Source organism: Ochotona curzoniae, unplaced genomic scaffold (genome assembly GCF_017591425.1).
Source record: "Ochotona curzoniae isolate NIBS_2020 unplaced genomic scaffold, NIBS_Ocur_1.0 patch159, whole genome shotgun sequence".
Taxonomy (NCBI): Eukaryota; Metazoa; Chordata; class Mammalia; order Lagomorpha; family Ochotonidae; genus Ochotona; species Ochotona curzoniae.
In genome coordinates this window covers 8,756-24,618 of record NW_024466705.1, presented here as the reverse complement: position 1 = coordinate 24,618, position 15,863 = coordinate 8,756, and the positions used below count along the sequence as shown (strand labels likewise).

General features: G+C 44.8%; 2 protein-coding genes across 2 annotated transcripts; both read left to right on the top strand.

Annotated features, from left to right (window-relative positions):
- Positions 1 to 6: 6 nt before the first annotated feature.
- Positions 7 to 4,846, top strand: LOC121166519 (interferon-induced very large GTPase 1-like; the record flags this gene model as incomplete). The annotated part of the gene is given in 2 exon segments (XM_040995679.1): positions 7 to 3,539; positions 3,541 to 4,846. Coding segments are annotated over 2 exon segments (4,458 nt in total), but the record flags the coding sequence as incomplete, so codon positions are not given.
- A 5,178-nt stretch (positions 4,847 to 10,024) lies between these two features.
- On the top strand, positions 10,025 to 11,271 carry LOC121166517 (39S ribosomal protein L17, mitochondrial). The gene is made up of 3 exons (XM_040995678.1): positions 10,025 to 10,201; positions 10,389 to 10,457; positions 10,724 to 11,271. The coding sequence occupies exons 1-3, from the start codon at positions 10,028 to 10,030 to the stop codon at positions 11,009 to 11,011; spliced, it is 531 nt and encodes a 176-aa protein (XP_040851612.1). The 5' UTR covers positions 10,025 to 10,027; the 3' UTR covers positions 11,012 to 11,271.
- Positions 11,272 to 15,863: the final 4,592 nt, after the last annotated feature.

The following is a 15,863-nucleotide window of genomic DNA, read 5'->3' as shown; positions in this document are numbered from 1 at the left end:
GACGACTTTTTTGAAGCTAGCTCCAGTTCCACTAAACATTCATACTCAAAACAATCTCTCCCCACCAAGCCCCACATTCACCCAATGGATATTCAGATGGCAATTTTTCATTGTGTAGATGATTTTACCAGGCAATATATTTTGGCCAAACTTGCCATTTGCCAATTTGCCCTCCCCCTTGTAGTGCCTAATCCTTGCAATTCTCAGATTGAATTCTCCCTCTGGTCTCTCAGAAAAATCAGGAGAAGTTGGAAAAGTTGGCAGCAAGGCAGGAAATCACCAAATGGGAAGAAGAACAGTTACAGGAATCAGCAGATGTGTTGTGTCTCTACCCCCATTGTGTCCTTCATCAGAGTTGGGGATGGCTTCTCTGCTTCCAAATCTCAGATCATGAACTGTCTTCTTGGTAAAAGTAAAAACAATATGTTTTTTCACCGCCACTGCAGAGGAAGCACAAAAGACTGTCTCTTGATGGAGGGTGTGGTGGAAGTCAGCTGGTTCTGTCCTGGGGGTGATGATGGGGACAGATTTGACAACTGTGTGACCTTCACCAATCTTCATGGAGATGCAAAGGAGCATAAGCAGCAGCTCACCTTCCTGCAGGAAATCTCTTCTCTCATTGTGGTCCTCATGTCAGTTTCTGATAACAATGAAGAAAATAGGAAGCTTGTTCGTGACCTCTACCAGTCACCAAAACCTTTGATCTTCTTGCTTGATGACAAAGAAGAAATCATGGACAAAAAGTCTGGTAAGAGAGTTGGAATTGGCATCAGGAACAGAAATGAGGCAGAATTAACGGAGAAGATCACAACTGCAATCAGGCATTTGTTAGAGTCCTCTGACATTTCCCTCAGCCTGGAAGACTGTTCCCTGATTGCTCGCCAGCAAGGATTCCTTATCGATGAAGACCAGAGAGACTGCAAAGAAGCCAAAGAAAAGGCACAGACTCTAATGGCCCTCCTGTCAGAAACAGAGTTATCTCACGTGAAGGAACATTTACTGCCCTTACAGGGACAACTGTGGCACCTGTGGTGTAGAAAGGACAAAGAGCTCTACCATCTGACAGAAAAGGGGAATCGGAGCATTGAGCAACACAAGAGTGACATTGAGACAGAGAAACAAGAGATACGGCAACAACAGTTGAGCAGAGCCTTTCCTCTCAATGATTTAATGAGATCTGTTCTTGAAATTCTTCAAGGAAATTCAGAAACTCACACCAAGCTCTACTTTTTACAGTGGCTGAGTGTGTTTTTGGATAATCTGACTACACAACACTTAGAACAATTGCGTGAGAAGCAAAGATCATTGTGGTCAAAGGTACAAGAGGAGAAGAAAAATATGCCAGAGAGCAGTTCTCTGAAAGACTGGCAAAGTCAGATAGAAGCCATTTCCTCAGAGATTGATAAGTGTACTCTTGGAGTTGAACACCTTCTCAGAGAAGCTGGCCAGATCTATGAAGCCTTGGAAGAATCATCCTCCAAAAAAGAGCTTCTCTTTCTTTCCCTTCCTGAAATTGCTGCAGATCTGATGATAGCTGGTGTTCCCATTGAACTGATGGATGGGGATGCCTCATATGTGCCTCTAAAGTGGGTCGCAGCTATTTTTGACAAGCTTGCTGAGAAACTTGGAGACAAAAAGCTGTTTGTTCTCTCTATCCTTGGCCTGCAGAGCTCAGGCAAGTCCACTCTGCTGAATACACTCTTTGGGCTGCAGTTCATGGTCAGTGCAGGCAGGTGTACCCGGGGGGCCTACATGCAGCTCCTGAAGGTGGAGGAGACATTCACAGGGGAACTTGGCTTTGACTTTGTGCTGGTTGTGGATACTGAAGGTCTCCGAGCCCCAGAACTCAGCAATAAATCCCAGAATAGAGACAATGAGTTGGCAACCTTTGTCATTGGACTTGGGAACTTGACTCTCATCAATATTTTTGGGGAGAACCCATCAGAGATGCAGGATATCCTACAGATAGTTGTCCAAGCCTTTCTGAGGATGAAACAGGTGAAAATCTCACCAAGTTGCATCTTTGTCCATCAGAATGTGGGGGAAGTTACTGCTGAAGACCAATTGATGGAAACACGTAGGAGACTAGAGCAGAGACTAGACGAAATGGCAAAATTAGCAGCAGAACAAGAACAGTGCTCAGACATCACCTGCTTCAGTGATGTCATTAAGTTTGATGTCAACACTCAAGTCTACTACTTTGCTCACCTCTGGGATGGCAATCCTCCAATGGCCCCTCCCAATCCTCGCTACAGCCTCAACGTGCAGGAACTGAAAAGAAAAATTCTTATGAGTGCCAAACAGGAATCCAAGGGAAGCATCATGAAGATATCAGATGTAAAATCCCGTGTTCAAGATTTGTGGAAAGCTCTGGTGAGTGAGAACTTTATTTTCAGTTTCAAGAACACCCAAGAGGTGGTGGCCATGAGCAAACTGGAAACCATGTACAACCAGTGGACCTGGGAACTGAGGAGTCATGTGCTGGAACTGCAGCTCCAGCTGACCAACCAGATTAAGAATGGGAAAATGCAGAGACTTAGCATAAGTACAATTGAGGCCCCAGTTACAGAAAAATATGAAGCTGTCAAGCAAGAATTTGAAAAATTTTTAAAAGAAGATAAAGATAGTGAAATATTGATTCAATGGAAAGCAAATTTTGAGCATAAACTCCTCATGCTTAAAGAGACACTTATTGCAGAATGCACAAGAAAAATCAATGAACTTATTAGTTTTAAAAAAAGTCAAGAAAGTCTGGATAAGAAAAAAACAGAATATGAAAGAGAATTACTGGAAAAGAGCAGGAAGTTGGCTTTATCTATAAAGAATAAAGAGTTAAGTGTGGAAGAACTACAGGAGAAATTTAGTCAACTTTGGACAAAATGGGTCTGTGATGTGTCCTCAAATATCCCTCAAGTCAAAGAGCCTGACATTGAGCTGGATTATGAAAGAACCCTTTTGGATTATTTCAAAAGTGATAATAACTATGTGGTGGAGGCACTGAAGAAAAGTTCCAGAGAGAAGTTTCAAATTGATTACCCCAGACATATCACAATGAGTAAGACATTTTACGTCTTCTCAAAGCACATAGAGGTCCGTGACGAAGAATCCATTAATGTTGCTACTAACCACATCTTTGCAAGATTTGAGGAAACTATTAACCACATTCGTTTGCAACAGCGTGATTACGATTCCAGTGATTTCCATAAAATCCTGAGAATAATAGAAGAGGAAGTGAAATCTGAACCCAAAAAAGAAAGATACTCATTTACAAACAAATATAAGATTGACATATCTTTGCATTTATTTAGAAAAGCCTCACAGCATTTTAAAGAAATGCATGCCTCATTCAAGAGAGCAAATGACCCTGTTAATTATTTGGAGTCTAAGAAAGATGATTTCTTCCTGAGTTTTAAAATCTCCTGCCAAGGAGCAACTTCTATCAAAACATTTGTTGATTTTCTATGGAACAAGCTCTCCCCAGCTGTGTCCACCACCATAAGGGAAAAAACAGTCCCTAAAATTGCTGGGGACATGAGAAGTTTGCCCTGAATTCAATGGAAACAGAGCTAACTTGGAGAAACACATTCTCATCTCTCTGGCAGAGGAAGAGAACTTTGAAAAGTACTGGCAATATATTCATGATCCAAAATCATTTTTCAAAAGTTACATTGAAACGCGAGTTAGAAAATACTGTTCAGGATCAGGAGCTGAAAATATACAGGATAGTTTAAAGCAAAGTTTAGATTATATCAAGAATGTCCTGCTCTCTGCTATTCATAAATCCACAGCAGAAGCTAAAGACAAAAGCAGCACTGCCTCTGAGTGGCTGGATTTGTTCTGTGATCACCTGGGGAGCAACCTCATCTTTCCACGAAGTGACTTGATAAGCATTGAACACCAGGAGATTTTAGACATGCAGTTTCTCAAGCAAGCCATGAGTGCAGATTTGGGTCCTGCAATGAAGATAGTTGAACAAAATTGTTTGCGTCAGCCTGTAGGTGAAATGGTTCTTGTGGTTGAAAAAATACTCTATGAACACCTGTGTGGCTGCTGGAAACAGTGTCCGTTCTGCAGAGCCATCTGCACAAACACAATTCCTGAACATGATGGAGACCACAGTGTTCCCTTCCACCGTCCTCAGGCAGTCAACGGCTGGCACTGGATAAAAACAGACAACTTTTCCATTGATTGTTGTAGTACCATGGTGGCCAGTGACTGCTCATTTATTTTACATGATGACCAGAGTTTCCCATACAAGAACTACCGACAGGCAGGAGGGGATTATGCCACGTGGAGCATCACTCCAGATTCATCCACCCAGCCCTATTGGAAGTGGTTTGTCTCTCACTTCAGATCAAATCTAGAAGAGAAATATGCGTTGAAATTTGCAGGTAAAGGTCAAATCCCTGATGCATGGGCCAGAATCACAAAGCAGCAAGTGCTTGATGACTTGAAACAACAGTAATATTCTTATGGTCACAAGAGTCCCAGCATCTATCTACCTGAAGAAACACAAAATTTGTCCTCATAGTGAGAAGTACACTCCTGCCATTTTCAAAATACATGCTGCAAAAAAAAGTCAATCTGTTCAAGAATTACAGATTTCCTTTGAAAGGATTTTATTTCTCTGTGCTTCAACTTCCTCTGATGTAAAGGAAACTGTAAAATACACAAACACGGAATAAAATCAGTATCATCCACTTCAACACCTATTCATGAAGCTAGCATAGTGGTATAGCAGGCTACGCTTTCAGGGTCTGCATCCCATTCGGATGCCAGTTAACATCTTGGTTGGTCCACTTCCATTTCAGTTCACTGCTTGACCTGGGAAAGCAGCAGAGGATGGCTTGAATCTTTGGGTCCATGCATCTATATGGTAGACCCAAAAAAATCTCCTGACCCCTAGTTTCAGATCAGCTCAGCTCTTGCCACTGCAGCATTTGGGGAGTGAAATAGTGGATAGAAGATCTCTCTTTCTATTTGTTTATCCTCTCTATAACTCTGTCTTTCAAATAAAATAAATAAATCTTTAGCAGCTTAAGGAAATTACACAGAACTGAAAGCATAAAATAGTACAATTGAGCCCACATTGTCTCCAAACATCTGTTATGTGCCCACCTTTGTCCTGGAGCTTACCCTTAATATAAGTAATGTTTTCCTTAAGAAATGGCTTGATAATATCTTGGAACAGATGGCAATCATGGAGGTACAAAGAGTTTGTTTACTGTGCAGCCTCAAACTGTTACAACACATGAAATGACACATTTTGGCTTCTCACCACAAAAGCAGAAAGCATGTGGGGCATCTTCTAAAGGGAGACAAATGTGAACCCTGATCCTTTTCACTGCCCTTTAACAAAAGAACAAAAAACAATTGAATCAGTACTAGGTGAAGGTGATGGTAATTAGTGTATGACTGATTATAAGATTTAATAAAGAATCTATGATATATGCCTTTATAAATTCCTTTCATTTATGAGCTTTCTTTTTAATTCTGTATTTTTGATATTTTAAGTAATATTAGTTTAGGTTTAGTGAAAATTGATTTTGGATATAAGTAAACCACCTGTCACTATGTAACCGCATGTGCTGCCAACCATGGAGTTCCTGGCTTCAGCCAGATGACTGCAGGTTTGAATGAGTAATAGCTTGCTGAAAATATTTTCTCTGAAGTAAAATAATAATAATAATGTCTTTAGGATTGTTTTTGTAATCATTCTTTCATAGTGATGTAAAAATGAAAAACTTGATGTTGTGTAAAAGCTTGTGATGATTTGCTTATAAATAAAGAGAGCAACTTTTCTGAGTTGTCCATTATGAGCTTCACACTACAGTGGCCCACGTCTCCTTTTCTTGTCTTCTCATCAATCCACAAATGCTTTGCAAGATCTTGAGTCAGCTGGAGCTGGTCTCCAGTCATTTTAATTGTATTTTTTTTATTTGATGATCTTTACATAGCTGATTAGGGCTATAAGGGTCAAGGGCTACAGAAAAAAGGGTAAGACCATTGTTTCCACATTCTCTTTTTTTCCTTCCTGTATCTGGGGAAGGGGAGAGACAAAGGGAGAAGTCACACCCACCCTCCCAACCATCCCAGGGTCCCCGATGTGGGGCATGCTCCGAGGGCACTGCTCAAGTGGTTTCGATAGTTCAACTGTTCTGAATTGCTGCCAATCTCGCCATTCCAAGCACGATGAAATCTTTTCAAAATCCACTAGCTGACATAGTCCATCCACCTTATCATCTCGTCTTGCTCAGATTTTCACTGCCAACACTTGGGTTGTTGATCAATTTGTTCTATACTCTGTTATGGTACCAGGTGTCCCCTGCAGGCTCCAATGTACTACCATATACTTCATGTGCACCTGGATATGCTGTCCACTGCTCTGTCTGAGCCATGAGGAGGCTCAGCTTTGACACAAGCACTCCACAGTCAGACCATGGAAACTACAATTCTCTTCATGGTTGGGGTTCTGAATTTGGCAGTTCAGTTGGTTATATCTCCAAAGAAACTTCATCTGAGGTGATCTCAGAGCAGATTCATGGCTGTGCTTGCCAGTGCAGGGTCCGGCACAGTCCATCGCCCCTATTAGCCTATGTATAAGCTGGTGGTTGCAATTGTTGGGTCAGTTCTACCTACAACCCCATCTTCTAAAGAAACCAATGGGTGTTTGGAGCCGATCCCAATTCTGCCCACCACACACTGGGCCCTGAAACCAGTGGAAGCTTCAACCTAGTTGGGGCGACTCACAATAACCCTCACCAGGCCTACCCTCTTCCCTGGTTCCCATGCTTGCCAGTATGTACAGCAGACTGGTCCAGTTTGTCCTATATCTCATTCAGTTCTCATACATGTCAATGGGCATTGAAGCCTAGTTCAACCCAACCAACCCCACTATCCAGCCCACACACATGCTGACAGGTGCCACTCTCTGTCTAGCCATGCCTGCCCCAGTCCTGGTTCTCATGCTCACCAGACGGAGTGGCAACCCAGGAGGGAAGTGCCCACTGTTTCCCTACTGGGCCCACTCCCGGATCATGCACTCTCCAGGTGGTTCTGCAGTTTAGCTTACTAGAATTAGTCCCACATGACAGCATCTGCTAGCTGATGTTGCAGCAGAACCCAACCCACCCACACCCACTCTGATCTATTCTTGAACCAATATGAACAGTCAACCCAGCCTCACTTTTCCCTGGTCCAGCTCACGTGAAGCCAATAATTGTTTTAGCCCTGCCAGGTCTACCCCCATCCCAACTCACACTCTCCAGTGGGAGTGGTGATCCATCAGAGAAGCCCTCCACATAGCTGTATCAGCTTTGGCCGCTTACCCTGGGGTCTTGCACATGCTGGTTGGGTGCCTCAGCTAGTTCTGGCATGGCCTGCCTCTCCTCAGCTTTTGCCAGTGGGTGCTCTACCTGGCCTGGAACAGCCTGTCCCCTTGCCCCTAGTCCAGTTGAGGTTGGTGGGGGCTACAGCCTAGCCCAGCCCAGTATGCACCCATTTCAAGCCCTCATTGTACTGGTATGTGTTGCAACCAAACCTGACCAAACCCACACTCCATTCTAGTGCTTGGATTTATCAGCAGGTGATGTAAACTGGCTCTGCCTGGTTTACCCCAGACCTGAGCCAAAAGTATGCCAGTGGGTAACCTTTCCTGGCCTGCTCTGGGCAGCTCCCTTTTATGATTCTTGCGCTTACCTGTGTGGACTGTGTCCTGAAAGAGGAGTTTCCCAAGTTCTTCATCAGAACCTCTCCCAGTGTCAGATCTCTCACCCATCAGTTAGTGTATGGGCCAGCCCTACTCAGTCCACCTCCTGACCTAGCAGGAACAATGGCCTTTCCTGACCAGCCTTCAACCCATTACGGTTATTACTGTTGGGTGTTACAGCCCAATCTAGCCTGGTCCACACACACAGCTCACACATGGCTCAGCGAGGACAGAGACCTAGCCTAGCCTGTCCTTTCACCTACCCTGGTTCTCATGAGCACCAGTGGGTGCTGGGGTATAATCCAGTTTGGGGCTATCAGCCCCAGTCCACAGTTGTGCCAAGGTATGCGGCATCCATGTCCAAACCAGAATGGAGCTTCCATTCCAGCCCTGTGCCTACCAATGGGAACCACAATCCAGCCAGGGCTTCCCCTTAGCTCCCCAGCTAGGCCTGAACCCAGCCACAGATCTCATGCATGACAGTGATTGCTCTGAACCAGCTTGGCATAGTCCCTCAACTGTCTTGGCTTTTGCCTTTGGATGCTGTTTCTTGGCTTGACCCTGCCTACCGCAAGTCTCACCACTAGCTGGCGGGTGATGGAACTTAGCTCTGATCAGCCTGCTCCCATCCTTGGCTCATGCAAACTGGTAGGTATGGCAGCCTAGTTGAGCTGACCTGTGCTCCAGCCTGGTTTCTGCACTTGCAGTGAGGTAAATTTGGCTCAGCCTTGCCAAGTCTGTCCACTTCCAGAACTAACCCACACACTTACCAACGGATGGAGCTACCTGGCACAGGCTTCCCAACCCCTAGTTCTAGACCATGTACTCACCAGCAGGAGCTATAATGCTGTAGGGAAGTTTCCCAAGTTCCCCCACTCAGCCCACTCCCAGACCCAGATCTCACATGTGCCAGCAGGTGCTAGACCCTTGCCCAGCATAGCCTGCCCCTCCATCTTGGCCTTTGTATGAGCTGGAGGATGTTGTGGCCCTGCCTGCCTCACACCCTGTTTTAGGATGCATGTGCGGATGCTGCAGCCTGGACCTACCCAGACCTTTCTCAGCCCCAGTACCTGTGAGGGTTGGTGGGTTCCATGATCACACCTAGTTCAGCACATCAGCATCCCAACTCTTAAGCTAACCAGCGGGATTTGTATTTCCACAGGGTTTGGTTTAATTGTCTATTATAGAATCTACCCTTGGGCCTGGTTCTCTTGCATGTTGGTTAGTGTCATGACCTTGCCTAATGTGACTCATCCCCTGTTCAGACACTCATTCAGGTACTGGGATCTAGCTCTGCCAGACAGGCCCCCAGCCATAGCTTTTGTGTGGGCTGGTGTGTGGCAGTCAGCAATGTTCTGTGCTAACAAGCCCATCTCAGAACTCCCATGTGGGCTGGTGAATCAGTCTGACCCAAACAGATCTTTCATTCTCTCCTCTCCAAACCACCAGGTCTCAGTCCCCTCACTTACCTATAAATAGAGTAGTTGGGGGGCACCATTTCCTTTCCAGCTCCCTGCCAAGTTATCTGGGAAGGCAGGGGAAGGTGGCCCAAGCAGTGAGCCCCACATGGGAGACCCCAGTGCTGGCTCCAACCTGGCCAGAACCTGAAAGTTCGGCAATTTGGGGAGTCAGTCAGCAGACACAAGATCCAGATCCCTTCAACACCCCGCCCCCAGCCCCACTGCCCCATGGCTCTGCCTTTCAAACACGTGAATAAATGCTATTATAAAGTTGATACTGAAAGAAACAATGTTATTGTACATTACTTCAATATATAAATGGGGTTTTTTTTAACTCTTCTTTCAAGAAATAGGCTAACAGAATTGAAACACTAACCCGTGATTTTGATTTTTAGGACTATGACTAAAAAACAAAAAACACTGAGCTGATTACCTCAACAACAGAAAAATCTTCACTATCTGCGTTTCTCTTCCGGGCATCCCGGTAATTCCCTTCGCCATTACTACTGAACACCAGGGTATTACCACACGCACGCAGGGCATCCTCCGGGCCGCCCGCCACAGCGCGAGCCTCGCAGGGGCCGCTCCCCTCAGACTCGCTCCGCTAGCAGGCTGCGTGAACGCCGCCGCGGGGTCTCCGCTCGCCCGCCAGGTGGCGCCTCGTGCCCGGCTGGCTGCGCAGCACGCGCTCCCAGAGAGGCCGCCCAGCTCCCCGCCTGCCTCAGGCTGCCAGCGGGGCAGGCCGCGGTACGCACGCGCACACACGTCCACCACGCGCCGAGCCACGGCGCCTGCGCGCCCGCCCCGCTCCCGAGCTCGCACTTCCGGCTGCTGCGGGGGAGGCGGGCCGGCTGCGGACATGCGGCTGTCGCTCTCTACCGCCATTTCGCACGGCCGCGTCTTCCGCCGCCTGGGCCTCGGACCAGAGTCCCGCATCCACCTGCTGCGGAACTTGCTCACCGGGCTGGTGCGACACGAGCGCATCGAGGCGTCATGGGCGCGCGTGGACGAGATGCGGGGCTACGCCGAGAAGGTAAGGAACGAGGAGGCGCGCTGGTCCGCGCGGGGCTGCCCGACTTGGCGAGAAGCCGGACCTCCCCGTCAGCCTTCCAGAGGGCGAGTCACCCGGGGCCCTGCGCCTTGTCGGCCCGCGGCGTGTCAGGCCGAGGCCGGGTCGGGTGGCTGGGTGACACCGTGGACTGACTGCCATCTCCTCACAGCTCATCGACTATGGGAAACTGGGAGACACCAACGAACGAGCCATGCGCATGGCTGACTTCTGGCTCACGGTGAGTGTCCCGGAGAAGAGGATTGTATGAAGGAGGGGGAGACCAGGCGGGGGTCCAGCTAGGGTTCTGACAGATGGACTCTTGCTGTGAACTCAGGAACTTGTGTGTCAAGTTGAAAATGATGTGAATATGCAGCTGCCTTAATTATTAGGAGGAACATGGGAGAGTTATGTGTGTGGGCTCTATCTTTGAGAGTGATGGAAAATTAAGCACCTGTGCAATTATACCTGACCCTACTCTCTCCTGAATAATTCTCACCACTCTAGGAGAAGGACTTGATCCCAAAGCTGTTTAAAGTACTGGCACCGCGGTTCCAAGGTCAGAATGGGGGCTACACGAGAATGCTGCAGATCCCAAATCGGAGCGAGCAGGATCGGGCCAAGATGGCTGTGATCGAGTATAAAGGGAACTGCCTGCCCCCGCTGCCGCTGCCTCGCCGAGACAGCAACCTCACACTCCTCAACCAGCTGCTGCAGGGACTGCAGGAGGACCTGAGGCGGACCCAGGAAACCGCCGCTGGCAGCTCCCACACAACACGCATGCCGGGGGCTTAGCTGGAGCTAATGAGCCTGGAGCTCTCCCAGCACCCATGATGGCAGGCCTCCATAGCTCTTCCAAGTCTGAGAAGCCCTGCCGTGAGAACTGTGAAATGGATGGTCTTAACAGGGTCCTGAATCTTCTGGGAAGCCAGATGGCCCTTGATTTGCACCATAGATAAAATTCCTTACGTTAATATGTAAAAATTTGATTTTTTTTTTTCTTCCTCTGGGATTTCTGGAGAATGAGAACTAGATGTTCAGTCAAACTGAGATAGTTAAATTCATGGCTTGATTTTGTGATTCTTAGATTGAGGTCTGGATGTTTAGTTTATTTTTCTGAATGCCAGTTTAGATGGGACACATAGTTTATAATTCCATACTGGCTCCTGAAGGTGATTGCTTTGACACCCAGCAAGGCGTGAGCTCTTAAGAGAAAGATTCCTTCTGATGGTTGGCAAATTAACACCTGCAAGTAAAACTTTGTGAATCCACTACCAGTGGCAACCGGCAGGGGGCCCTGCCACTGTTCCTTGGTTTATAGGCAGGATCACACTTGACCTCTATGTGCTGCCCTCACTTTCTTAACAGGCTTTAGAGGAGAGGATCTGAAAGCTGATATCCCACTATGCTGACCAAAGGGATGAAAGCATTCCACCAGATGCTGGGTTCCAGTTAGAATAAGCTCTTTCCTCTTGGTGGTTAAGGGAGGGGTTAAAGGAGTGTGTTGAATAAGTAGAATTAGGAAGTTGAACTTGCTGGGAATTTCCTGGAAGTTTTCATTGTTGTCAAGTTGAGCTCTCTGGGAACTGGGAAAAGGGAAATCCGGCTTCAGAATGGCTAGGGCACATGTGAAGCAGGGAACTCCCTTATCTACTAATGACTGGGAAGCTGGGCTTGGCCCAGTCATGCTGCCCCTCCCTGATGTCAGAAGGCAGCTAGGGGGAGATGGTTGTATCCCATGTGGAATTAACTGTTAAGAATACCTGGCCCACGGAACTCATCCACTGTTGATTTTAATAAGTAAAGGTGAGAGGAGAGGGGTTATTGGTCTAGCAGAAAGATATGAACTTGAGAAAAGCTATTCTGGTGTAACTGCCACAATTAACCTAATGTGAAACTTAGCTGCTCCCAGTAGGAATCTACTTATTTCTCCTGACCATTTGTCTTCAGAGTGTTTCCAGAATGCTCTTAACATCACAGTTGGAGTAATGGGGACACTAAAAAACATTTTTCAATGAAGACTAAGCCCTGCTTTCCCAAAAATTAACTCTTCCTTAACATTGTACTGAGAAGTATTGAAAACGGGCAGATTGTGGTTGGATTCACATGGCTTTTGTTTTTACCCCCACAAATATATCTCCCTTAGGGACTGTTGGTACTTCCCTAAGTACTAAGAATTTACAGGTCCCAATATTTTAGGCACAAGTGCTAGCATTGTTATCAGTATTTGCCTTAATTTAGCCCTGGAGCCACATACTAGGGATATAGACAAACTGTGCCTTTGAGGAATTCACAGTCTGGGCTGCCAGTGTCACAGTGTCTTCAAGGGACAATGTGTTTTCTAATTTTTCACACTCATAAAATGGAGAGAGCATCTTGCTTACATTTGCTAACAGCTCAGGGATGTCCCAAAGAAATAAACTACAATGAGTCACAAATTGGTAATCTGGCTTAAAAGTGAACAATTTTCACCTTGATGAAATGCATTCTTTAATAGGCTACCTTTAATAAATTACAACTCCAAGAGACCCAGAAATTCCCCCTCACCAGTGTCAGATTCTCCCTCTAAGGTTCTTAACAGATTGATGAAGTCATGTCCCCCACACGGACACACACATAACTGACTATAGCCTTAACTGGATACTGTAAACTAAAGAGGACTAGCCAAAGACTTTCTTAACATTCATCCAGAGTGAAATTAACAAGCCACACTAGTTTTGTTTATATAATGTTTCTCAAATTTAGTCACTTTTTCCTACATCGAGTTCTAAAGCATTGCTATCCTGAATTACTGCAATCATCTAATTTTTCTTGGAAAGGCAGATTTACAGAGAGGAGGGCAAAGATCTTCCATCACTGGTTCACTCCGCAAATGGCAACAACTGCCAGAGCTGAGCTGATCCAAACCCAGTTCTCCCACGTGGGTGCAGGGTCCCAAGAACCTGAATCTTCTGCTGCTTACCCAGGACACACCAGTACCTACATGGGATGCTCCAAGTGAAGAAGTTCCTAGTGAACCAAGAGGACAAAGCACAGCTTCCTTACCCCAAGTTAACCTCTACACCTAGGCTTCAGCTGCTTCCCTGTCCTCTTAATCACATATTCTAGAAGCACAAAAGCTTTTATTTTGGCTGTTTGTCTGTGCACACCTCCCCTTACTACCTTTTTGTTCATTAACTCCCCACCACTAAGACACCTCTTCCAGTTTTACCTACCAATTTGTATATAAACTTGAGTAGCACCTCTGTGACCATAGCATATTTATATTCATCATTTTTTCAAAATAGTTACTCCTACGGTGTTTCTGTAATACATGAATTTGCCACATTGCATTCCAATTCCTTAACAATCAGTTGGTTCCCAAACATCCAACTGAAACTAGTCGGATAGTGCTGCTTCCATCTTTCTGAGTTCAGGAGAGACAGGCCTAAACTAATCTGAAGCAATAGCAATCCTTTCCCTGTAAGGATAAATTAACAACTTATTTTGAGCATTACTAGTTGATTGGCAATAGTATGGAAATGACACGGAACTAACAGAACAACTAAGAAACAGTGGAGTTGCTAAGCTGTACATCCCAAGTTATGCTAAAATAATCATCTTTAGTGAATACATATATATATGATTAAAATAGATGTAAATGCTTCACAAAATATTTTACAAGTGTGGGGGCCATCACTGTGGTATAGTGAGTAAAGCGATGCCAGCATTGCACATGGGCGCCAAGTCACATTCTGGCTACTCCCAATCCAGCTTCCTGCTAATGGCCTGGGGAAAGCAGTGGAAGATGACCTAGGTGTTCAATAGGTACTCATTAACTGAGGAGAAGTAAACTACATCCATGCCATATTCAATTATGAGATGAATAAGACTAAAACACCACTTGCAGGGACAGTGCTAAGTTATAGTGATACCTATCTAAGGCAAAAGAAATGGTCTCCTTTCTCTCCAGGAAGTTAAATGCCAATGATTGTCAGAAAATGTGAATACATGTCTAAATCATTTCCCACATATTTTATATTACAATTTCCTGGAATATTTCTTACCAACTCACAGAATGATGACCCCTTTCCCTAGGCAAAGCTTAATATTACTCTGGAGGTTCAATTTCTTTTTCTTTCTTTATAAATTAATACATCCATCATCATCCAACTGGCAAAGTTTGGACCCTTTAGCTACTACTTTTCTATTATCTCCAAGTTTGACTTTTTAGACTTCTACATATATGTGAAGTCGTAGTATTTTTCTTTTTGATATCTAACTTTTCACTTACCAAAATGTGCTCCAGGTCCTTCTATGTTATAGATTCGCAGGCTTGCTTTCTTTGTTATAGCTGAATAAAATTCCTGGGTAGGGGGAGGGGAAGGTATTATGAACTGCACTCTACCACTCTACCATTCTTTAAAAAAAAAAAAGTATTTTTATAAGAGAAGCAGATATATAGAGAGAAAGAGAGACAGAGAGAAAGGTCTTCCAACCACTGGTTCACTCCCAAGTGGCTGCAATGGCCAGAGCAGAGCCAATCTGATACCAGGAGTTTCCTCTAGGTCTCCTACACAGGTAGAGTCCCTAGGCCTTGGGTGGTCCTCTACTGGTTTCCCTGGCCACAAGCAGGGAGCTGGAAGGGAAGCAGAGCAACCAGGACAGGAACCGGTTCCTATATGGAATCCCAGCAAGTGCAAGGTGAGGATTAGCCACTAGACTATGGTGAGTCCTCTGCCATTCTTGTATTGACAGACATGTTTGTAAGTCATGGCTAATGTAAATAGCACTACAATGAACAGGGCAGTGCAGATATCTTTTTGAAATACTGATTTCACTTTCTTTAGATACATACCTAGAAGCGAAATTGCTGGATCCTATGACAGTTATATTTTTAATTTTTGACAAATCTCTGAACTTTTTCCCATAATGGCTGCAGCAATTTATGGTCCCAACAACAGTGTACAAGGGTTCCACTTCTATGTAACCATACCAACAAGACTTGTTATTGCTTATCTTTAATAATTGCCCTACGAAGGGGTATGGGGATCTCATTGGTTTTGATTTGATTTGTCTGATGACTAGTATTACTCAGCATTTTAAGCACTCTTCCATACAGGCCAATTATACTTATCTTTTTCGGAAAAACATCTACTCAGAACCTTTGCCCATTTTTATTTAAGTATTTTGGTTTAATTTGTAGAGTTTTTTTTTTTAAGTAAGTTCCTTATATACTTTGGATGTCAATCCCTTATCAGATATAATTTGCAAATACTTTTTCCTTTCTGTAATCTGCCTTTTCTTTTTATTGATTATTTCCCTTGATGTGCAGAATGCTTTTACTTTGTATAGTCCAGCTGGCTTAGTAATACTTTGGTGTCCTATCCAAAAAATCACTACCAAAGCCAATGTTAGGGAAATTTTTTTCTTGTGTTTTCTTCTAGGAATTTTGTAGTTTCATATCTCTCACTTTAGTCTAACTCATTTCAAGTTAATTTTTTAATATAATGTAAGACAGGGGTCCAGTTTTAGTCTTTAATAAATTCTGTAATAAAACCGGATACCCAGTTTTCCCAACATGATTTGTAGAAGAGACTTTCTTTTCTCCATCATGTGTTCTTAACACCCTTGTCAAAGATTACTTGGACATAGACGCCTGGATTTA

Bases quoted from the DNA above. Each gene is read 5' to 3' on its own strand.
- LOC121166517 (XM_040995678.1), top strand. From the start codon at position 10,028: ATGCGGCTGTCGCTCTCTACCGCCATTTCGCACGGCCGCGTCTTCCGC. The intron at 10,202-10,388 runs GTAAGGAACGAG...ATCTCCTCACAG, and splicing joins TGCGGGGCTACGCCGAGAAG to CTCATCGACTATGGGAAACT. The intron at 10,458-10,723 runs GTGAGTGTCCCG...TCACCACTCTAG, and splicing joins TGGCTGACTTCTGGCTCACG to GAGAAGGACTTGATCCCAAA.